The sequence below is a fragment of the Palaemon carinicauda genome, chromosome 23 (assembly GCF_036898095.1).
Source record: "Palaemon carinicauda isolate YSFRI2023 chromosome 23, ASM3689809v2, whole genome shotgun sequence".
Classification (NCBI taxonomy): domain Eukaryota; kingdom Metazoa; phylum Arthropoda; class Malacostraca; order Decapoda; family Palaemonidae; genus Palaemon; species Palaemon carinicauda.
This window is the reverse complement of record NC_090747.1, coordinates 78,999,977-79,024,560: the sequence shown is the minus strand read 5'-3', so window position 1 is coordinate 79,024,560 and position 24,584 is coordinate 78,999,977. Positions and strand designations below refer to the sequence as shown.

Here is a 24,584-nt window from a genome sequence, read left to right as displayed (position 1 = left end):
GAGCACCTACTTATTGCCTTTTTCTTGTGGAGCACCTACTTATTGCCTTTTCTTGTGGAGCAGCTACTTATTGCCTTTTCCTATGGAGCACCTAATTGCCTTTTCCTGTGGAGCACCTACTTATTGCCTTTTCCTGTGGAGCACCTACTTATTGCCTTTTCTTGTGGAGCACCTACTTATTGCCTTTTCTTGTGGAGCACCTACTTATTGCCTTTTCCTATGGAGCACCTACTTATTGCCTTTTCCTGTGGAACACCTACTTATTGCCTTTTCTTGTGGAGCACCTACTTATTGCCTTTTCCTGTGGAGCACCTACTTATTGCCTTTTCCTGTGGAGCACCTAATTGCCTTTTCTTGTGGAGCACCTACTTATTGCCCTTTCTTTTGGAGCACCTACTTATTGCCTTTTCTTGTGGAGCACCTACTTATTGCCTTTTCTTTTGGAGCACCTACTTATTGCCTTTTCTTGTGGAGCACCTACTTGTTGCCTTTTCTTGTGGCCACAGAAGACCACTCGAATGAAAACTTATAGGGGAACTTCCCAATCCTCTCCTTGCATGCCGAGTATCTTTTCGTCTGTTTGGTTCTCTGCCTCTGGGAAAAATAGAGAGGGAGAAAGAGTTGAAGTTTTATTGTAAATTCAGTTCATATTGATTAGCATTCAGTTCATCAAAGTCAGAAAACATAGGTTTCATAATAAGCAAAAAAGATAGTAGTTATTATAACACAACAGTAAAGTTAGTTTGTCACAGATATTTAAATTTTATAAATCTTTTGTTCAGTTTTTATTTTAAAACTATCTACCTTTTTTTAGGATGTATCTAATCAAACTGGAAATATATCAAAATTCTCTCAAGCAGCAGAAGATTAGAGGTTTTTTTCTCTCAACAGTCAAGAACTGAACATCACTGCCGTCACCTATCCTCACTTTTTTTTCTCTCTCCCTCTAGGGACATTGGGAAGGGGGAGGGGCATTCTTGACTATATAAATTAGCTGGCACCCCGTTCTGAAACAGTTTGGCATCAAGCTGAGACACAGCGGGGTTGTCTACATCCAACCGCTCTGCGGGACCGCCTTTTTCACATCATGTCCTTGTTCGTTCGACGCTGGTTACTTCTCATATTCTTAGGATTCTTCGTCGAAAGGTGAGGACGTGAATTGGCCTCTGTTATTTTGGTGGATTAGGATTTCAGTGAGCATTGATGATATATTCATACCGTAATATCTCTTATCTATTTATCTATCTATATATCGATAAATATTTATATATATGCGTAAGTGAATATTGTTCTCTTTTTTTCACCAGTATTGCTGCACAATGCCCTGCTCTTGGCTTAATATTCTATACAGCATTCGCGAGTTAAAGGCTATAAATATAAAATGCATGCTATTTTTGGCCTTTCCCAGCTATAAATGATTAATTGGAGATTACCTTAGATATTACAGTGAGGGTGAAACCAACAGGTAGATCAATGTGCGTGCGCTAACGATTCTGTTTGCTTAAAAGAGCAAATGGTGATACCTGTGTATGTTCGTACATCTGTAACATTGTTTAAGGAAGTGCGAATGAGCCCGATTGCGGATGTGAAGGCAAACGTCCCTTGTATACGGAAGTCTTGATTGAGATTAAAAAGCATCTCAGAAAAACTTGAAAGTATTTATTAACAATTGTAAAGACTTAGAACGCATTTTATATCTTGAGAGACAAATCATTCCCGGGGAAATGACAAAGCAAGCATTACCTTGTGGCCTCTCTGCATGTCACAAAAACATGATGTACAGTAGGTGATTCAGCTGACAAGTCCAGATGGCTAACAGATTGATTTCGTAACTGAAGCTGCATAATCAATAATTCAGGAGAAACACAGCCAGTTGCGTAGTCTCAGTATATTTGGCATTCAGTATAAGATGTAAAATGTCGAAATGAAAATCCAAGGAGAAAACGGGATTGCTAACTAACGAAAACGGACGATAGTTTGGTAACAGCGTACTTACGGACAATGGGCCTCCTGCCCAGAGTCAATACTGCTCCTGCCCACTCCCAGGAACGAGATTGACCGCGTCCTTAACATTTTATGTGCTGAGTCTCACGAGACTAAGACAAGTTTACCTTCGATTCTCCTGGTTATTTTTTTTTCTTCTTTTTTTCTTTCTTTTTTCTTCGAACACTTCGCGCGAGTTACGTTGCCGTTTAGTTATTTATCACCAAGTGATCACATGCGTTCGCCTTGGTTTATGAATGAATCTCTCTCTCTCTCTCTCTCTCTCTCTCTCTCTCTCTCTCTCTCTCTCTCTCTAGAGCATTGTCATTGCGTCATTACTCTCTTCCTATCAGTAGGAGCCTTTGTTGCTTCAAGCCCAATTCCTTGTTACCAAACGCATTATAGATTCAATAAGGTATGTAGATACGGTAAAGACTTTAGGAAATTTAAAGGTTGTGCTATCTTTGACTATAATCATGTATTTATTTCTTGAGTTCTCTTACTTCTCCCCAATATACTCATGTAATGACATTCCAGAATGGACACAAAAACACACACGTACACATTGTAGTACAAAAAGATGGTGCTGGGCATATTGACCCAAAGCCATAAATAGATGCAACCACGTGGAAAACTTGTTGAACGTCATAGGGCTTTTACGAGCAATACAAATTGTTACTGGATTATCCTGGTTCCATATCTTAATATGGAACTGGGACATGGTTAAAAATAACAAGATTGACTCAGAAAGAGCTATTTTTAAGAGATGCTAAACAATTCTTTCGTTCGATTCCGAGTGAAAAAAAAATTAATATTCAGGATGCAGATGTTTCTCTATAGTCCATTTCTTTTATCGAGGCATATTTGCACTGACTCACAGGGGTGCCCTTTTATCTCGGAAAAGTTTTCTGATCGCTGATTGGTTAGAATTATCTTGTCCAACCAATCAGCGATCAGGAAACTTTTCCCAGCTAAAAGGGCACCCCTGCGAGTCGGTGCAAATATGCCTCGATAAAAGAAATGGACTATAGTACACACTATTATCTGACTACAGAGTTTTCCTTCAGAGACCTTGGATCCTAACAAGTTAACGGGTGATTATAAATTCCTAAGATGAAGCTAAAGCCCATTGATATTGCAGGATGATACCAAGAAACTTCCATGTAACAAGTACGTGGTAGAAAAACGCATTTCAGTTTGACAGACGCCGATCTGTATATGCTGCAGTAAAATTTTCTTCACAAGAATTTGCATCGACAATATTGAGAATAATCTTCCCAATCGGGTGGTTGAATCAGTAGAACTTCAAAAGTTCAAAGTTGCAGCAAATGTTTTTATGTTGAACAGGCTGACATAAGTCTTTTTATAGTTTATAAATGACATAATTGTTTTGACGTTGTTACTGTTTTTAGAATGATTTATTGTTAATTTGTTCTCATTATTTATTTCCTTATTTCCTTTCCTCACTGGGCTATTTTTCCCTATTGGAGCCCTTGGGCTTATAGCATCTTGCTTTTCCAACTAGGGTTGTAGTTTTGCTAGTAATAATAATAATAATTTTAAGTTCCTGCTCTCTCTGTTTATCTTTTATGATGTAAAATAGATGGAGTTATGTCCTTTCAGGATTGTAAAGGCTCAACAATTCCACAGTAATCAGGCGAAATTACTACGCCAACAAAAACTGAATTAAGGCTTTGCCTATTGGTGACCTTGCTATGAAATCCACACTTGATTCTTATGTTTGATTTCCAAAGTCCTGTTCAGATATCATCGGGGACAAGAAAATAGAGCATTATTATTATTATTAGTGCACGCTATCAGTAAAAAAATTACGACTAAGTATTTAGATAGATATGCACATACATGCACATGCACCTCCCTCTCATCAGGGTATGACTACTCCCTCTGCCTCCTACTCGAGGGACGGGGAGAGCTCAGTGTGACCGGAAATATATATATATATATATATATATATATATATATATATATATATATATATATATATATATATATAAAATATATGTATATATATATAAGTATATATATATATTTATATATATATATATGTATATATATGTATATATGTATTTACAGTATATATATATATGTATATATATGTATATATATATATATATGTATATATATATGTATATATATATATATATATATATATATATATATATATATATATATATATAATCAGACACTTGTTCTGTATTATCTAGGGGAGATGTAAAATATGCATGTAATAGAATACATGCTTCAAGCAGTAAGTGATATCAAAATAGATAAAAAGCTAAAAAAAACATTATATTCATCATACTGTACATCACGCATACTGATATTACATTAGTGGTTACGAAATGTGACTAGCAAGGATAACGCTTCTCTACGCCTCATTTATGGTGTAAATGAACCCTGATGCAACAACACAAGTCTTACAAAGTAACCAAACACTGCTGACATCTTCTGTAATAGTCAAGACCGAGAACCTCAGTAGAAAAGTAGTAGTTATGGAGTTTATAGTATCTAAAGCAAATAGAACAAATAAAAAACAAGATTCCTCTCCTTTTTATTATTATTATTATTATTATTATTATTTTTATTATTATTATTATTATTATTACTTCCTAAGCTACAACCCTAATTGGAAAAGCAGGATGTTATAAGCCCAGGGGCTCCAACAGGGAAAATAGCTCAGTGAGGAAAGGAAACAAAGAAAACTTGACAAGGAATATTTGGAAAAAAGGGATTCCATAAACTCAAAACAGCTGGGGTGTCAATAGATTACTTCTACTCACATTATATTGGAATTGTTATTGAATAAAAACTTTTATATCTTAATTCAAAATCATATATACAAAAATCATAAGTTGATAACCCATTGCATCAGTATAGAATGTTTCTGTTTTAACTATTATGTCAATAATAAAAATCTCGTGAAATTATTTCAAATTATAACCTTCATATCAAAAGAGCCATAAATAGATGAACGTCATGAAAACTTCTTTTTATAATTGTAACGTAGTTATCTCAAAAGTTAACAGTAATTCCTCTTTGTTTTTCTCGTTCCGAGTTACATTTTATTTTTCTTTGAGTAAAGTTATTATCAGAATACCTTGGCCTGCTTCCATTTTGATCTAACCAATGAAATAAATGTTGCAACATGAAAGCAAGTTCACGAGAAGCACAGAGGCCAGAAGAAAAATTTCCAAGAATACGACAATATTCACAGTTAACTGGCCCGGTCTCATTCCCCAATACACGATTTTAACCATCATTATAAATGGATTGCTAGATGAAGCGAACAGATGGTGGTCGGAGCATTATTAAATATTTAAAGGCCGCTCTTGAATGGCAGAGGCAAGGGCCAGTGACATTGCCCTAACAAGCAGGACAATTGGCCTAGAGACTGACCATAAATACATATGATCAGCGCCTAAGCCCCCTCTCCACCCAAGCTAGGACCAGGGAGGGCCAGGCAATGAGTACTGATGACTCAGCAGGTAGACCTATAGGTTCCCCCAACCCCTCTCCCCATCCGTAGCTCACAAGGATGGTGAGGTTGTAGCGACTAAAGGAACTAACGAGGTTGAACGGGACTCGAACCCCAGTCTGGCGATCACTAGGCAAGGACGTTACCAACAGCCACCGCAACCCTTAAAGTTTCCCTTTGGTTGGTTCAATACTTCCATTGTCACACTGGTGAACTAATTGTGGAAATAGCTTATTACAAATACGTGAAATAAGTACAAGAATTGTACGCTTGATAAGAATTCTTCAAGTCTTTGTTCACTTCAAAGTAACGGAACCTCTTGTCAAGGTTCATCCAAATGATTCTGGTTTATTAATTTCTCAGCAATTCTAATATTTCGAACACTATTTCCTATCGTCTTTTTCTTACATTCTTTCATCACTATTGCATTCCTTGTCAGAATTCCTCATTAGGGTTGCCATTTAGCTAACAACATACTTTGGGCTGAGTATCTTAATATTTTCCCTTTTATTAGATAAAATTTACATAATAATGTACAAGCATTTGTTTTAGCAATAAAGTTACAATATCACATCACATATTGTATCCAGTTGCTAATCGAGATTTCTATAAATAACATTAAGTGGGCTGTTATAATAAATTTGGTACCCCTGAGCACTAAAATAACTATTATCCACAATATTTACTTAGCTGTAGATGGTGTAAGCATTTGTGAAATATAATCCACAAGATGTTAAAAAATCGTCGAAGATACATATTTTTGTAGATTATATTCTCCTGATGAAATTAGATGCGGATCTTCCAGTCAGAATTTTCCGTAATAGCCATTATTGTGTTCCTCTCTTTACGACTGAGTCTCAGTACATGTACAGTAGAAAGCGTTTGGTCTTTACGATAGAGTTTCAACCTCCACACGAGGTTCTAAACCTGACGCTAGGCCTATTCAAGGCAAAGTAGTCCTTTGGTCAACTATTTTGTTTTCTTGTTATGATAAAACTTCGAATCATTTACAATATACTTTTCCTTCTAAGGCCAACTGCCAAGATCTGTATTTACATATTGGAAGCACGAAAAGAAACTCGATATTTGAAAATGTCTAAAGTTTACAGAATATCGCACCTTTGTATCCGGAAAACGGGTTTCTTTTATGGCTTCCTTCCATCCGTTAACCTTGATCGCCCATCAGAATTGGCACAAAAGCAGGAAGTCTTGATATGGTTTTTATTGTGCACGGGGCAGAGCGGTATTTGATACCTGATGATTATTTAGATTACGTTCAATTTTTTTTACAAATTCTACAATCTAGTTCTTTCATATTAACGGGTGGTACTTCTTAACTTTTGCCTAGGTTTACTTCTGATATAGGCTATTATATAACACACACACACGCATATATATATATATATATATATATATATATATATATATATATATATATATATATATATATATATATATGTGTGTGTGTGTGTGTGTGTGTGTGTCTTTGGAATAATGTTTGGGTCATTGTACATATATTTTACACCAGACAAGTTTAACCCGATTACTCATTCTCAATCATCTATTTTACCTATCCATACCTATCCACGTAGATTCAATTTCCTCCCCTCTATTTGTACGTTTCACTTATGTACAATGGCAGAGCAAAAGCGGATATAACCAGTCTCAAAGGTCAAAACTGAATTAAACCAGATATTGCAGATAATCTGGATTAAACTAGTTCGGGTAGAGGGAGGAAAAGGGTACTCAACATGTCCAGGTTGTGTGAATGTTCCTTCTCAAAATCCATTCACGTATATCACTTCGGAATATTAATAAGAATTAGTTGTCTTTTATGATACTGTTAACTTGAACGTTTTAAAGCGGAAACATGTTAAGAGAAAAACGTTTAGAAGAGCGTGTTGATCTTATGGTAAACAAGAAATTGAGATTTGGCAACCTATGGAGAAACCATAATCAATGCCACATTACACTACCAAAAATGGATCTCTCTCTCTCTCTCTCTCTCTCTCTCTCTCTCTCTCTCTCTCTCTCTCATACACACACACACACACACACACACACACACATATATATATATATATATATATATATATATATATATATATATATATGTATATATATATACAATATATATATATATATATATATATATGTATATATATAAACTGTATATATATATATATATATATATATATATATATATATATATATATATATACTGTATATATATATATAAAACTGATCAGTAGAAAATAGAAGAACTGTTGTTTGCCGTAACACAAATCTATAAAATAAATGGAAAACGTAAATGCAAAATCACATAGGTGATAAGATCATCTGCCAGGCAACTTTTTATCTCGAGAGAACTGGACACTGATCATCGAGGATTTTATAATCCTTTATTTTCATATATATTATCTAGCCTCGAAGAATTATTGCCAGTTTTTTAGTTCAAAATTATCAATCAGAGAGAGAGAGAGAGAGAGAGAGAGAGAGAGAGAGAGAGAGAGAGAGAGAGAGAGAGAGAGAGAATTACTCAAGTGAAGCTGACGAATAAGGTTAACGGAATCTGAGATATAAGGAACTGGTACAAAATCCCTCTTTCCAACCCATTAAATTTAAGCGAGCATGAGGTCTTATCTATATTGGGTAGTTTGCATTGAGATCTTGCCACAGGAAGTGGCGCTGGTGTTTGTAAAGGAACCGTAACTAGGGTGGAGTTGTAAAGGTCACCACCACTATAAATAAAGAAATGAAAATGATTTATTATTCGTCGGCAGAAATAAGAACAGAATTCGAGGGACAGATGAGGAAAGAAGTGTTATTGTGCAAGAAATATATAATAGGTTACCGAGCGCTCAGGTAGATGAAGAAATGGACGGGTTTCTTACGATGCTGTTTGAGGAAGATAAATATTTCTCGTATAATGGATGTGAATATGTGGCATTAAAACAAACAAATCTATTAATCAACACTTTATTTTAAATGTTCTTTCTGTGTTCGGATGCTTTCATTTTTTCTTCAATTAATTACCATTACAAAATACCTTCGGTTTTCACAATGCCGTATTAGCTGTCGTCTTATTGACATGTCAATAAATATAATAGAATGTAAGCAGAAAAAAAAACTAATCCTTATAGCCACAGCATCAACATCAAATGTATTCATTAAATTTTATAGAAAAATAATAAACAGTCTTGGGCACCGCAAGCACACATAAACCTATACAACAATATTGATATTGAATGTATAGGACTATATATATATATATATATATATATATATATATATATATATATATATATATATATAGAGAGAGAGAGAGAGAGAGAGAGAGAGAGAGAGAGAGAGAGAGAGAGAGAGAGAGAGAGAGAGAGAGAGATGATTTCAATCTTCCACATATCTTGTACTACGTTCTTCTTGTAGCAACTATTTTTTTTTAATAGAACTTTTTCACAGTCGGAATCTCACCATGCTTTTTGTTTGACTGCTCACCACGCAAGGTATTTAAGGTCAATCAAATTAACGCTTTTGGGCATAGAACTAAGAGGGTTAGCCATATCCTTAGAATCCGAGATTCAGGGCGGCTGTCTGAAATTCAGTCTTTCTGCAAAGTTAATTGCTAAGAGACCCCTGCTGACTGATGTCTAAGCCTTCATATGACCTCCCTACCTGTTCAGATGTCTGGCTTTGATCTTACTTCCTTCGTCATTTTCTGTTTTGAAAAAGTAAAACAAGGGTGGGGTAGAGATGATATTTTTCGGTTCTAAGTATAACGATCCATTGAATTTTTGATTGTCTAAAGATGGCACAGATGACACACCGTCACTTTCTTTAGACCATTCAGTAGAGGAGGAAGTTTTATACGAAAAAAAAGGAAATGCTGAAACTTTCCAGACAAAAGAGAAAACTTCTCAAGTGACTACAACGTCTTTGAGAAGGCTGAGAGTCAGATTCGGATTTTGTTCATGATGCTGTTTTTGTATGGAAAAGAAGTGTCGTATAAGTTAAAAAAAATCAAGCTTTTAGAAAAGGTCAAGTGATCAGCGTGAATGTGTACGTTGTATAGAGACATTTCGTAAGGACACTATTTTGAAAGCAGGTGAAATGTGAATGGATGAGTGGAACAAAACAGTATATACTTGCATATGTAACGTAGTCGATTTAGTTGCAACTGAGGCAAAATACCATTCAGCCTGCATAAAAAAAATCTACCGTACATATTCTTGTTATGGTCATCCAAAACGTTATATGTCTTAAGAAGCAATGACTCATGCCTTTAATTACTTGGCGGAAATACCAATTTTCTTCAAGTGAGATTTTTTAGGGATATGAAGGTTAGCTACCAACTGATGAAACAATAAATTCTGAACTGTCAGAAAGATACATACAAGACATTGTTATTGTGTGAACAAAAAAAAAAAGGACTGCATTACCCCCAAGGAATTTGAAGATTTAATTCAAAAGGTTTTTTACTGTGAGGTAGTCAGAAAAATATTAGTCCCCGATCTGGTCTTATATGACCATTGAACAGACATTAATGATGTTGATAAAGAGATCTAGTGAATTGACATATGATAGAGGAATGACAGAATCGATGCTAACCAAATGGGTTCTTGGAATATCTATCAATCTGAGGGTCACAGAGGCAATGAGGAATATTGTGTGAGGTTCCTTATCAAACAGGAGAGCAGCAAGTAGACGCCAAAGGCTTGCATTTTAAGAGACAACCAAGACCTTCAACACTTTGCCGAATGGTACTCATCCCAACCACCATTTCCAGATTTTGATAGCATTTTGTCAATAAGCACAGGAGATTCAGAAATAAATCCTCATAATTAGTATGATGTTGGAATTTGCCTACTGCAGAAATCACGTTTAAAGGAACGTAAAGGATCAAACCCTTATGAGCTGCCATGCCAGAAGTAAAATTACGAGATATTGTATGTCCAGTTGAGCTTGGGATGTTATTTAGAAGAATTTCATTTACCAACAACTCGAGTAAACTATCCAAACTTAACTTTGAGTATGAACTAATCCCATATCCCTTGTCTTTTTTGATGAAGTAGCAATGCATAAAACCAAGGGATCTATGGTGTATGAAATATTTTCTCCTCTTAGTGATTCAGGAGTTGTTGGAGATACAATTTATGTTACTGGTGGAGGATTTCTGGTTCATCGAGTTATTTGGTAAAATTTAGAGATATTCTCAGCAATTTTAAACAGGTACACTGAGTATGTAAGGAAGGACTACAAGAGAAATATCATTGTTGTATTTGAAGAATATTCAGAAAACCTGGTAGATAAATAGAACAGAATGTGCTGATGGTGCGTGTCAAATTATTAGTACCAGAGACATTATGTTTGATGAAACAATGCTAGCTACAACAAGCCAAAGTAAATTTCTCTCACGTGAAAGAAATAAGTGCTGGCTCATCATAATGCTCACCTCTAGATTGATCATTGAAGGTTTTAATGTAAAACAAGCAATTGAAGATGCGTACATACTTAATCTATTGCTATTGAAAAGTCTACCAAAGCTTTATCTGAATCAATGGCAAGAGAATATTTAGACCTCTTAATTATCCCTACAGCCTTGGGTGGATCAAAGACAAATATAGGCATCTTAAAACAGGCAAAGGAAATACAAAAAGTAAACTCTACACGCCATCCTCCATGAAATTTTGATCAGTCATCAAGGACAACATTCTTTTCTGACATATATTCAGTGGGGCTGATACTACTTCCACCTTTTTAGACATGGAAAACTCAAGTTCATAACCCTGTATCTGTGCAAGATCTTGTCGCTAGGTTTAATGAACCATCTGCTGAGCTTGCGAAGATTGCTGAAGTAGGATAGGCTTTCATTCTTCAGTTATACAGGACTAATGAAGGTGAATCCCTTTGTTATTCAAGATATCAGTGTTTTGCCAAATCACTGAATAAAATTAGATTAACTTTGGCTTCTTTGCCTTCAACAGATGCCGCTGCTCGATTTCATTCCTTACGTAGGTATCACCAAGTTCAGAAGTGGATGGGAAATGACTTGCCATCTACACTATGGTGTGGACTGTAACTACAAAAGGACTGGTACCAATCACTTATAGTGATAGAGACCCTGCTCCTTCAAATCTGTTAAAACATTGCATAAGGAAAGTGCATCAAAGATCGCATGACTACCACCTACAGCTGTAGAAAGGCAGGCTTAAAATGTTCTGTGGCTTGTGTTTCTTGCAAAGGGCTGTTATGTTCAAATGCTGACTTCATTATTGATGAAGACGACTGTGATGATCCTATTAATGCCAAATTAGAAAACTTCCTAATGTCAGAGAGTGACACTATTCATGGGATAGAATAATAGTTCACTACCTAGCTACTATCGTACAGTCATTCTACAAAATAAAGCGACTCAATTTTATGATCTTCCTACAAAAAACGAAATAGCTTGTCATGCAATACACAGCAAGAAAACTAACATTGATATGGAAACCAATACTTATGTAGCAAGAACTGGTTTATCAATATCTATGATTGATAACTTCACGTTTTGGTAGGATGATTGGGTGCACGGGTAGTAACTCCACCAGTTAGCATTCACTGTCTGTCTAAGTCCGAATAAAGGAGGATCACCTAATAAGTGACTCAGCTATCACGGGCCCTCCTTCAACCAATATATTTACTCATTGATACTTACATAAATCAGTCAGCTTTCCACCCACGTCTTCTTTGTTATAAGTTATATCATTAACTTTACTCTTGATCATATCTACCTTCAATTCTCACCTTTTGAGCATATTTTTTTCATTCATTCACTGCTCATTGCAGTTTCTCTTAACTGTTGACTAAACCAAGTATCGTGTATGTTATGCTATTAAATTAAGGTCCTGCTTTTCAATCTATCTCTTAAACAATATCTGTTTTACGTGTGTAACATAGGCTTGCACTTAATATATTATATCCCCAATTCAATACTGGAATATTAGCAAGTAAGAAATTGATGCCTATCTCATTCCATCATTGCATCAGTAAATCTACTGTTACCCATGTGCTAACTCCAAAAATGGTATGTTCAATTACCATAATAAATAAATCCGATTGGAATTTGCGTTTTTCTCAATTCTACATAGACAGACAAAAATAGACAGATGGAAAAAGAGATTGAACACGAACTTCAGATTCAGATTTATTCTTGATCTTGCATCCAAAAGAAGTCCTTAACATAAGAAAAATTCAAACTATTTTTCCTTGCCAAGAAAATCCCCTGTCAAACTACCTCAGTCATCCTGGTGTCAATAACCAAAAGCAATAGATATACAAGCACACAATGGTGATACCACATTTAGGATATTCAAAGATCAATTTAGAATAATGGTAATCTCACAAAATGATGGAGATGATGAGAATCGCATTATAATTTTTGGTTTTATTATTATTATTATTATTATTATTATTATTATTATTATTATTATATGTTTTTCACCATTTTTTTTTTGGCGAAATTCTGCCCCTTGAGGATATGTGTATATGACTCCATGCACTGAAATATTATATCGCTTCACTATTTCAAATTTATCCTTCAATATGCAATAGTCTGTTTTCCTCTTTTCAACTCTTTCCGTTATTTTTTTCCGACTAACTATTTGTCTCTGTTTCCAAGCAGTATGTGTTAAATGCAAATATCTTTCAACAGCAGCATCCAGTCTGAGTGTCCTGTCTGTGACAAGGAAACACAATGCAAGAGTGAACCGTTGGCGTCGGAATGCAAAGTTGGGATTACAACTGACGCATGTGGATGTTGCGATGTCTGTTTTAAGGTAATTTTTTTACGTGATATGTCATGAGATATTAGAGGTCTAGTTATGTACTTTCTATTGAGTATTGAAATATATGAAATGCGATGAATGCATACACACACACTATATCTTTTACTCCTTTTATTATTTTATGATTGATTCTTTCAGTATTAAACTAGTTCTTTGGGAATGATAACTTGTTGATTAATTACTTATCTGACCACCACAAAGATATTTTCAGTTTACCTGAACATTTTGTTCTTAAAAATTCCTATAACCTTTTTAACAGAAAATAACTTCCTATATTTTATAATTGTCAAATTTCAAGAAAAACGGATCTGGGTAATTTTCATTCATCTTTCGGTTACAGGATGTTGGAGAACCATGCGGAGGGAAGGGTAACATTTTGGGCTCGTGTGCGTCGGGTCTAACCTGCAAAGCCATGTCGCCACGTCAGCCGGCTAGATGCTTCCCAAACACCGATGAAGAAACCCAAACAACTGTCAACGAATCTACACAACATGAACCCTTGATTGTGAAAGAAACGCATGACATTCATTGTCCCGATGATCACCATCACGAGGAACATCTTCACCAAGGGGATTTTCATGGTATTCAAGTACACGAACATGAATCGCAGAGTCACGAACAGCATAACCATACGCATGATGGCACGAGTCATGGTCATGATCTCAAATGTCAAACTCATTTTCATGGAAGTCAGGATGAGGATCATATAGATCATATTCATGATCAAATAATCCTTACTCCAACAGACAGAGAAGAGCATTCTGTACAATCTGAAGCATCAGCAAAACATTTAGACACTGATCATGTGCATGGTCACCTAGATCACAGCAATGTTCATTCGAACCATAGCCATGGTCACGATCATCCACACCATGAAATTGATCATTCACATGATCATCCTCACCATGATTCTGATCATCATTCACATGATCATCCTCACCATGATTCTGATCATCATTCACATAATCATCCTCACAATGAAACTGATCATTCACACGATCATCCTCACAATGAAACTGGTCATTCACATGATCATCCTCACCATGATTCTGATCATCATTCACATGATCATCCTCACCATGATTCTGATCATCATTCACATAATCATCCTCACAATGAAACTGATCATTCACATGATCATCCTCACCATGAAACTGATCATTCACACGATCATCCTCACAATGAAACTGGTCATTCACATGATCATCCTCACCATGAAACTGATCATTCACATGATCATCCTCGAAATGAAACTGGTCATTCACATGATCATCCTCACCATGAAACTGATCATTCACATGATCATCCTCACCATGAAACTGATCATTCACATGATCATCCTCACAATGAAACTGATCATTCACATGATCCAGAGCATAATCACAGTCATCATCAGTCTCACCACAGTCATCCTTCACACCAAACAGACAATCATTCCAGACTAATTCCTGATGATCAGGCAAAGAAACATAATCATTCAGAGCACAGCCATGATGAAACTCGTCAAAGCACTATTCACCTAGAGGCTGGAAATCAATTCGATAACAAAACAGATGAAAGTAGTGACAGTCACTCTGTCCAGAATCATGGAACTTTTAATATTTCAACCAAAGACAGTGGTCACGATCCAACACACATAAGAACAAGTATAACACATAACCTTTCGGATAAATTGTCTGTGGAAGATCACTCGGTTCATCACGATTCCCCCTCAATACCAAAAAATCATGAACATCATGATGATCACATGCATGAGCATGGAAATGATGAACATTCCTTACATCATTCTACCCAAGATGAGGAAGGTCCTCACATTTTAGTGTCTGAAGATGACATTCATGAAGAAACAAAGCACAAGAGCAATAATGACTCCCATCACTTCACCCTCGATGAAAAGACCCAAGAAAATTCTGCAATAAAGGAACCTCAGGAACATAGAGATTTACCGCATGAAAATGAAAGTCATGCAGACAGTCATAAAAGGGAACATTCTCGCCCATCCCGAGAAGCTCATAAACATTCTAATGACAATGATGCTAACCAAGAACACGAAGACTTCATCTTTGATAAAGCAGAACATAGGAATGATATCCTAGGAAGTGACAGTTCTCGGCCAACCCGAGAAGCAAGTAAACATTCTAATGACAATGATGCTAACCAAGAACACGAGGATTTCATCTTTGATAAAGCCGAACATAGGAATGATATCCTAGGAAGTGACAGTTCTCGACCAACCCGAGAAGCAAGTAAACATTCTAATGACAATGATGCTAACCAAGAACACGAGGACTTCATCTTTGATAAAGCCGAACATAGGAATGATATCCTAGGAAGTGACAGTTCTCGACCAACCCGAGAAGCAAGTAAACATTCTAATGACAATGATGCTAACCAAGAACACGAGGACTTCATCTTTGATAAAGCAGAACATAGGAATGATATCCTAGGAAGTGACAGTTCTCGACCAACCCGAGAAGCAAGTAAACATTCTAATGACAATGATGCTAACCAAGAACACGAGGACTTCATCTTTGATAAAGCAGAACATAGGAATGATATCCTAGGAAGTGACAGTTCTCGACCAACCCGAGAAGCAAGTAAACATTCTAATGACAATGATGCTAACCAAGAACACGAGGACTTCATCTTTGATAAAGCAGAACATAGGAATGATATCCTAGGAAGTGACAGTTCTCGACCAACCCGAGAAGCAAGTAAACATTCTAATGACAATGATGCTAACCAAGAACACGAGGACTTCATCTTTGATAAAGCAGAACATAGGAATGATATCCTAGGAAGTGACAGTTCTCGACCAACCCGAGAAGCAAGTAAACATTCTAATGACAATGATGCTAACCAAGAACACGAGGACTTCATCTTTGATAAAGCCGAACATAGGAATGATATCCTAGGAAGTGACACTTCTCGACCAACCCGAGAAGCTCATAAACATTCTAATGACAATGATGCTAACCAAGAACACGAGGATTTCCTTTTGGATACTGCACACCACAGGAATGATGATAAAGGCAGTGACACCTCGCGTCCAACTCGTGAAGCTCATAATCATGGTCTTAAAATCCCAAATACACATGATCCTCACAGTCATCACTGCCATGACGACCATGACCACCATGACCACGATCATCATGATCATACACATGACTGTCATACTCATACCCACCAAGCAAATCCCTGATAACAAGAAATATGGCTGCATAATCTTTACTGATAGTTCTAGTAACTGTTTGACCTTATGCTGCACTGAACATGAATTGGTCTAGGGTGTAACATTTATAAACGCTTTTTTTTAGCTCCTAGTCATTCATATTTAATTTTATGTATCTTCTAGCAAATCTACTTCGGAAATATTACCATTCTACACAGACAACGAGTGACATGACAATGGTATCACTATATTGGATGTGGAATTATAATTTTTCTTTTATCCAGTTACTGAACTTTAGCTTAACATCAGGAAGGATCAACTTCATAAATGTTGTTCATGGAAAGAATTTTTTTTTGCTGTGGATTCACCATGAAATCAAAGGAATGTAATATCACCTGGATTATTCAAAAGTTTTAGGAAGTGTTTAGACAAATTTTGAAGGTAAGAATCCAAGAGGAATTGAAGTGAACAAACATTAAAGATTGTCACCGATGTTCTGCATTGAAGTACTTATGTATACTTAGGATTATTTTTATGCTTATATCATGACAGAACAGATGTTCCACGCCCAACCTCTTAAAATATGTCTATTGGCTTATTTTAAAACCTATTTATGAACACATGTTTCTAAGTTTTTCAACATAAACCAGATCTTAATATTCACAATTCTAATCAGACACACAAATCTCTATAAAATTGTATGCATACCTGTATGGAATTAAATTATATGTAAGTGTTGTTTATGAAAATATGTGAATGAGGATTGAAATCTTTATACTGTCATTTCAGTCACCTTTATCAATAAAATTTACCAAAAGCTATACTTTTTTATTGCAATATGTACATCTTAGTTATTCTTTTTGTCACATTAATTTCTTTAAAAGAATCCATTCAGTCAATTGACTTGATTTACCATACTTTGAAGCCCCTTCCACATGAAGGGCAAATGCATGGCGGGCAGACACTATTACCAATATTTTGGTATTGGTGGTGATCACGAGTGTAGATGATGTCATAGGCGAATAAACCATGGGCAATTCATCGAAGTGGCCGTATCCCTTGTTGAGTCACTGAATGAACACCAGACAACTCTGCTTGCACTCTGATCTCTGCCAGGCATTGTGGTCCAAGTCAAAGGTTAGCGTGACTATGCCTACTACCTGCTTTGGACTGTGTGATCTGGTAACACTGTTTAAAAGCGAGAAAATCACGGGCAATCAGAGTACCAGCCTAGCATTTGCCTCTTGTTTCAATTTTCACAATTACAACCTCTATAAAAAACATTTTATGCTAATGGAAGAACGACATGAAGTTGGTCGTGTTTATAACACTCCATTTTATAAGTTTTTTTTTTATAGTTAGGTAAGTAGCAAAAAAAGGAGACCTGACTGATTGCAATAATTACAGAGGCATAACACTTCCGTCAGTTGTTATGAAAATATATAGTATGCTTATTCTAAAGAGACTGGAGAGAAAGATTGATGAATAGCTGAGAGATGAACGAGCAGGATTTCGAAAAGGTAGAAGTTGCACTGACCAAATTTTCATGTTGAGACATGTTGTACAGCAATGTGTAGAATATAGAAATCCACTTTTGATGGCATTTGTGGACTATGAAAAAGTTTTTGATAGTGTGCACCGGACAATTTTGTGGAGAGCCCTGCGTTATTATGGAATTCCTCATAAATATGTTAATTTGATTAAATCTGTTCATGAGCATAGCAAGTGCAAAGTTAATGTTAACGGAGTCTTATCAAAGGAATTTCCAGTGAACAGCGGAGTACTCCAAGGGAATGTGTTGTCTCCTATGTTGTTTATCCTCCTCATGGATTTTGTAATGCGTAGAACAGTTGGAGATGGTGGAGAAGGATTGGACTTGATTGGTGATAGGAATTTAGCAGACCTAGAGTATGCTGATGATGCTGTCCTTGTTTGCAGAACACCACAGGATTTGCAATGCTTGCTTACCAGAATGCATGAAATATCGCAGGAGGTTAGGCAAAAGATAAATAAAAAGAAAGCAGAGATTATGAGAACGGAGTATGCAATGAAAGATAAAATATCATTGGAAGGAGAAGGATTAATGAGGTAGAATCACTTGTATTTAGGAACTATGATCTCCTATACAGGGTCTTTAGAATTAGAGTTTAGTGAAGGATTGAAAAAATGCAAATCAGACAATAGCTAGGTTAAGTAAAATTTGGAAATCAAATCGCCTGAAATTACATATAAAAATCAAACCTGTTTAGTGAGATCGGTGTTAGTCTATGGAAATGAGTCATGTTATGACAATGAAACAATCTCCTATAGACCTAGTAGATTTGAGAACAAAGGTCTCAGAAGGATATTTGGAATCAAATGGCAGGACGGGATTAGAAATAAAACTATAAGAGATTACTCGCGTGCCACATGTTGATGAGATCATGATGAGGGGTAGATGGAGATGGTTTAGGCATGCTCTTCGCACTCCCCAAGAGAGATTAGTTCACCAAACGTTCAGTTGGGCTCCACAAGGCACTAGAAGAATTGGAAGACCCAGGCCTACATGACTGAGGACTATAAAGTGCGAAGGAGGAGATGATGAATGGAGAAGTATTCAATAAAAAGCTCAAGATAAAGACGACTGGCGAAATATAACCGAGGACCTTTGCGTCAATAGACGTAGGAGGAGATGATGATGAAGTACCTCTGAATCATTTTTCTATACTTTCTTACTTGTTATGGGCCAAATCTATCACGGATGTCTGTCTCTCTAGGAGATTGAACTCTAATTTCTCCAAGTATGAAGGCTTACTGTAATGTAAATAACGCACTGGCTCCTACATATCGTCTTTTTTATTGATTATCTGAGATCTTCATTATACATGATGCTATTCTAAATATATCTGTCCATTTTTTAATTATAAGCCTATATATATATATATATATATATATATATATATATATATATATATATATATATATAGATAGATAGATAGATAGATAGATAGATAGATAGATAGATAGAGAATCCTGGTCTCAACTTTCCTGAAGAAAATCAAATATAAGGTTATGCATCCAAGTGTGACCTAAATATTCTAGTCAAACAATTACTTATATAATGAACAACTAAAAGAATTACTTTCTATTTTACGGTCTCAAAAAGTTTACTTTAATATCTTGACACAACAGAGCTTATAATGGTAATGGCTTAGAATTGTGAATGAGACTGTTGTGAAACTTTAGTAGTATTTTACACCAATGCTGTATTCAAAATTATCCAGCCATATGTTTCAGTCACAGTTCAAGGTAAAGTCTCATCTGCTGATGGGTGTCCTCTTTAGAGTAATCCCGCTATCACAACTGAAGGAAAATAATATATCAAAGTCTTATGTCATCTTAGAAGAGACGTAAGAAAACTTTACAGCAATTAAGATATTTCATTAAGGAATTAACTTCGCCTCTCTTAGATGTTATAGGTCGCTTATACAAATTGACTTGACTAATAGAATGTTGACTGGAAGTCTTGAGGAAGCCTTATGTTAACTTAGAAGAGACGTAAGAAAACTTTACAACAATTAAGATATTTCATTAAGGAATCTACTTCGCCTCTCTTAGATGTTATAGGTCGCTTATACTAATTGACTTAACTAATAGAATGTTGACTGGAAGTCTTGAAGAAGCAAATTGAGGTAACATTGCGGCAGATAAATTATAAAAAAGGATAATAATTATTGTAATCTACCAGAATGTTATTTGATCTTATTTTCAGCGGACCGATTTGCATTCCATTTTGTAAAGTAGTTTATGTTTTATAATTCCCCTTTATTCATTGGAAATTATTATCGACTATTAGAGAGAAAGTTATGATAATTTATAGGCCCTATAAAGCTAAATATTTTCTGAAAGAATTTATCTTCACATACCTATGATCTTAAGCCATTACTCACAAATTTTAATTCTGATCAACGCCTCGTTAAATCATTTCAAATAACTTTGTAAAAGGCACTGAGATGTTATTTTCAACTGAATCGTTTTAAGTATTCCTTGCATCGTTTCTTCCATTTATACACATTTTATTGTTTGTCTTATGAAAAGAACATTACCAGATAAGAGGCATTGCTTGTAAAGCTTCCTAAATTTACAGAAATTGTGTAAATTGGTTATTTCATTCAGATTCTTTGTGGTTCAATAATGTTCTAGGTAGTAGGTTGCCCAGGGCACCAGCCACCCGTTTAGATACTACCGCTAGAGTTATTGGGTCCTCTGATTTGCCAGACAGTATTACATTGGATCCTTCTCTCTGGTTACGGTTCATTTCCCCTTGCCTGCACATATAATCTTTACATATTCTCCTCTGTCCTCATACATCTGACAACACTGTGCTTACCAAACAATTCTTCTTCGCTCAAGGGGTAAACTACTGCACTGTAGTGGTTCAGTGGCTATTTTCCTCTTGGTAAGGGTAGAAGAGACTCTTTATCCATGGTAAGCAGCTCTTCTAGAAGGACACTCCAAAATTAAACCATTGCTCTTTAGTCTTGGGTAGTGCCATAGCCTGTGTACCATGGCCTTCCACTGTCTTGGATTAGTGTTCTCTTGTTTGAGGGTACAATCGGGCATACTATTCCATCTTATTTCTTTTCCATTTGTTTTTTTTAAGTTCTTATAGTTTATATATGAATTTGTTTTATAACTATTTTATCCAACTGTTAATTACTTCTCATATAGTTTATTATTTCGTTATTTCTCTTCCTCACTAGGCTATTTCCCCTGTTGGAGCCCTTGGGCTTATAGCATCCTGCTTTTCCAGCTAGGGTTGTAGCTTAACAAGTAATAATAATAATAATAATAATAATGATGATAATAATAATAATAATGTGGATGTAAGAACCTCCGTGGATAATGACCTTTGAAACTGAATTACTTGAAGTAGTGTTTCCTTTTCCCAACAGTACTGTAACAATGATTTACAACATTATCAGATTTCATTCTTAGAAATATTTTAATATGAACGCTTCGTTATTACATAATTGTAGTGGATGGGAGCAGATCCATCTTGGTAACTGCTTGTTCTACAGAATATCAACATCCACTTTTTTTTTTACCTTAATTAAGAAAATTTAGTTTTTTTCACAGTTTACTTTTATACAAATATATATTTATAGCATAAATATTTATACTTTTTATGTTAATTTTCACGATGTGATTGCTAAATCATCATTTACACATCTTGTACATATATTAGTCACTCAGATGAGAAAGTAGGCTATTATTGCGTGGTCACATTTGTAATATAGTTTGCTTCATTCATTTCGGTACAATTCACGGAAACCTAAGCAGACATCAGTGTACCGGAATTATTGAAGCCAATTGTACAAGGAGACTTGCATTATATTATTTGAAAATTTGCAGGCCTGGTTCTCTGGTACAATTACTTTAGTTTTAAAGAAGCAATAAGACTATCTTGAAGCGCCATCTACCATTATTCTACTTCATCTAATCATTGAATAACGCATGTTAATTTAGCCACTTTTCTCTCTGCTTTCCCTTTTATTTTTATACTTATTGGTTTCTTTTTTAAAGGAGCTTCCTTGTAAATACACGGAGTTTCAATTTCGTTCCACATCATAATTAATCATTTTGAACAATAACACTTCTCCAAATATAAATCATATGAGCAGTTTCTCTTTTGACATATACATTTAAGCTATCTTATGACGTCATGGTTGATCTTGTAAGTTCAACCATGTAGTAAAGCATCAATATTCCGCTTGCATTGTTGCTATATCGTCATCGTACGTGTGACCCGTGTTGAAGATTCATCTTTATTAAGAGCTCTACTGGAAAGCTTCAGGGCTTGTCAAGCATTTTATTTTTAGTTCGAAATACTGAAAGGGTCATGGTTAATGTATTCCTGACACATGCAGAATTCATGACCAGCCCAATTATGCTTACATTCATTGGTTAATTAAATAATGGTTTTGTCAAATAGGATGAATTTAACTTGTATGTAAACTATACTACATTTTTTTCCTTAGTTTAGTTATGCAAATCGTAACATAACCTGAATAGTTTTGGATAACTTTTTAAGAAAATACTAGAAGCAGATAAAACCATGCAGCATCCTATATTATCTCTGGGACATAAACCACTGGCTAGACAGTACTATATTGGATCCTTCTCTCTGGTTGCGGTTCATTTTCCCCTTCCCTACACAGACACCAAATTGTCTGGCTTATTCTTTACAGATTCTCCTCTGTCCTCATACACGTGACAACACTAAAATTATTAAACAATTCTTCTTCACCCAAGGGGTTAACTACTGCATTGCACTTGTTCAGTGGCTACTTTCCTCGTGGTAAGAGTAGAAGAGACTCTTTAGCTATTGTAAGCAGCTCTTCTAGGAGGACACTCCAAAAACAAACCACTGTTCTCAAGTCTTGGGTAGTGCCATAGCCTCTGTACCATAGCCTTCCACTGTCTTGGGAAGGAGTTCTCTTGCTAGAGGGTAAACTCGGGAACGCTGTTCTGTCTTGTTTCTCTTTTTGTTTTTTTTTAAGTTTTTATAGTTTATATAGGAAATATTTATTTTAATGTTGTTACTGTTCTTAAAATATTTTATTTCAATTGTTGATTACTTCTCTTATTTCCTCTTTTCCTTTCCTCACTGGGCTATTTCCCTGTTGGAGCCCCTAGGTTTATAGCATCCTGCTTTTCCAGCTAGGGTTGTAGCTTAGCAAGTAATGATAATAATTATAATAAATTTCCATGTTTGAAAATCAATATGTAAAATCTGAAGTCACCGTTCCTGAAGCAAAAATATAAAACCTATATAGATTATAATTAATTACATATTTACAGGAGTGGCCAGGGTATTCCAGTATAGTGTTTGTTAGCAGTTAATGGATAGTGTTAAATGCATGTATGCTACAGTACTAGATTAATTATTTGAAATATAGCATGTGTTAGAGTTAGGCACGGTAATTTGATACTTAGTTGTCTATTATAAAATATAAATAAAACAAATTCTACTTTTAAGATGAAAATTATAAGTGCATACTTCAAACTAAGTTAAAGACATGAAAAGACATAGCAAAATGGCAAATAAAAATGACAGGAAAAAATATAGATTAGTATTTCTTATTGTTATAATCAAATGTCATGTAGCAAATAGCCTTAAAGTGGACCACACACCGAAGAAACTACGACTAACTTCCAATCGCTATTCGTCTCAAGGAAACCAACATTAGTGTGAAATTTTGGTCCTGGGATAGTCACTCTCCCCACTGGCTAAATCTTGGAGACGATCCCATGACCCTGGGATCGTTGCAAGAAAGCTGATGGAAGCTGTGTGCTTTGTTTGTGATTATCCTTTCTTCAGCCATGTCCTCCCTTTCCTAGTAATGTATTCCGTAATGTTCAAAAAGCCTAATGTAATACTGTTATAGCATATTTTGTGTTTTTATTGCCATGGCTAATTAGCAGTAGGTACCACTGCATTCGGCTGAAAGAATAAAACAAATGGATATCAGAAATTATGTGCTAAACCGAATGCCACCATAAAGACATATTAACTTTTAAGTTAAACGTAAATCATATACCTTTACAAAACACACACATACACTATATATATATATATATATATATATATATATATATATATATATATGTATATATATATATATATATATATATATATATATATATATATATTTATATATATATATATATATATATATATGTATATATATATATATATATATTATACATATATATGTATATATATATATATATATATATATATATATATATATATATATATATATATATATATATATATATATATATATTAATCTACATTATACTTTGTCATCTGTACAAATAGGTCGCGGGCCATACTTATGCTAAATGTTGATGACTAATAACTAGTAATTTGGTCTCAAAATAATAAAAAAAGAATAAGATACACAATTTTTAATAATCTAAAATTAACCACATTCTAGGACTACCACCTAGAAAGAGAGATAGAATCTTTCTATTAGGTATGCAGTACAAGAAACTTTTCGAAGGTAATGATAAAGTATTACAGTTATCCTTAAAAACAAGATGTTCCATTTTCTTCAGT

The 24,584-nt window shown here is 35.1% G+C and overlaps 1 protein-coding gene across 3 annotated transcripts in view; it reads left to right on the top strand.

Moving 5' to 3' along the window:
• LOC137617199 (sarcoplasmic reticulum histidine-rich calcium-binding protein-like) overlaps positions 1–17,296 on the top strand; it is a 40,973-nt gene extending 23,677 nt beyond the window's left edge. Inside the window, exons 1-3 of one of the 3 annotated variants that reach the window (XM_068347096.1) lie at positions 992–1,146; positions 13,173–13,296; positions 13,646–17,296. In XM_068347096.1, the coding sequence (XP_068203197.1) occupies positions 1,088–1,146; positions 13,173–13,296; positions 13,646–16,507 (3,045 nt within the window). In that variant the 5' untranslated portion in view covers positions 992–1,087 and the 3' untranslated portion in view covers positions 16,508–17,296. Of the gene's footprint in view, positions 1–991; positions 1,147–13,172; positions 13,297–13,645 lie in introns of those variants that run through there. The other 2 variants (XM_068347097.1, XM_068347098.1) reach the window with 2 other exon arrangements.
• The last annotated feature ends 7,288 nt before the right edge of the window (positions 17,297–24,584 follow it).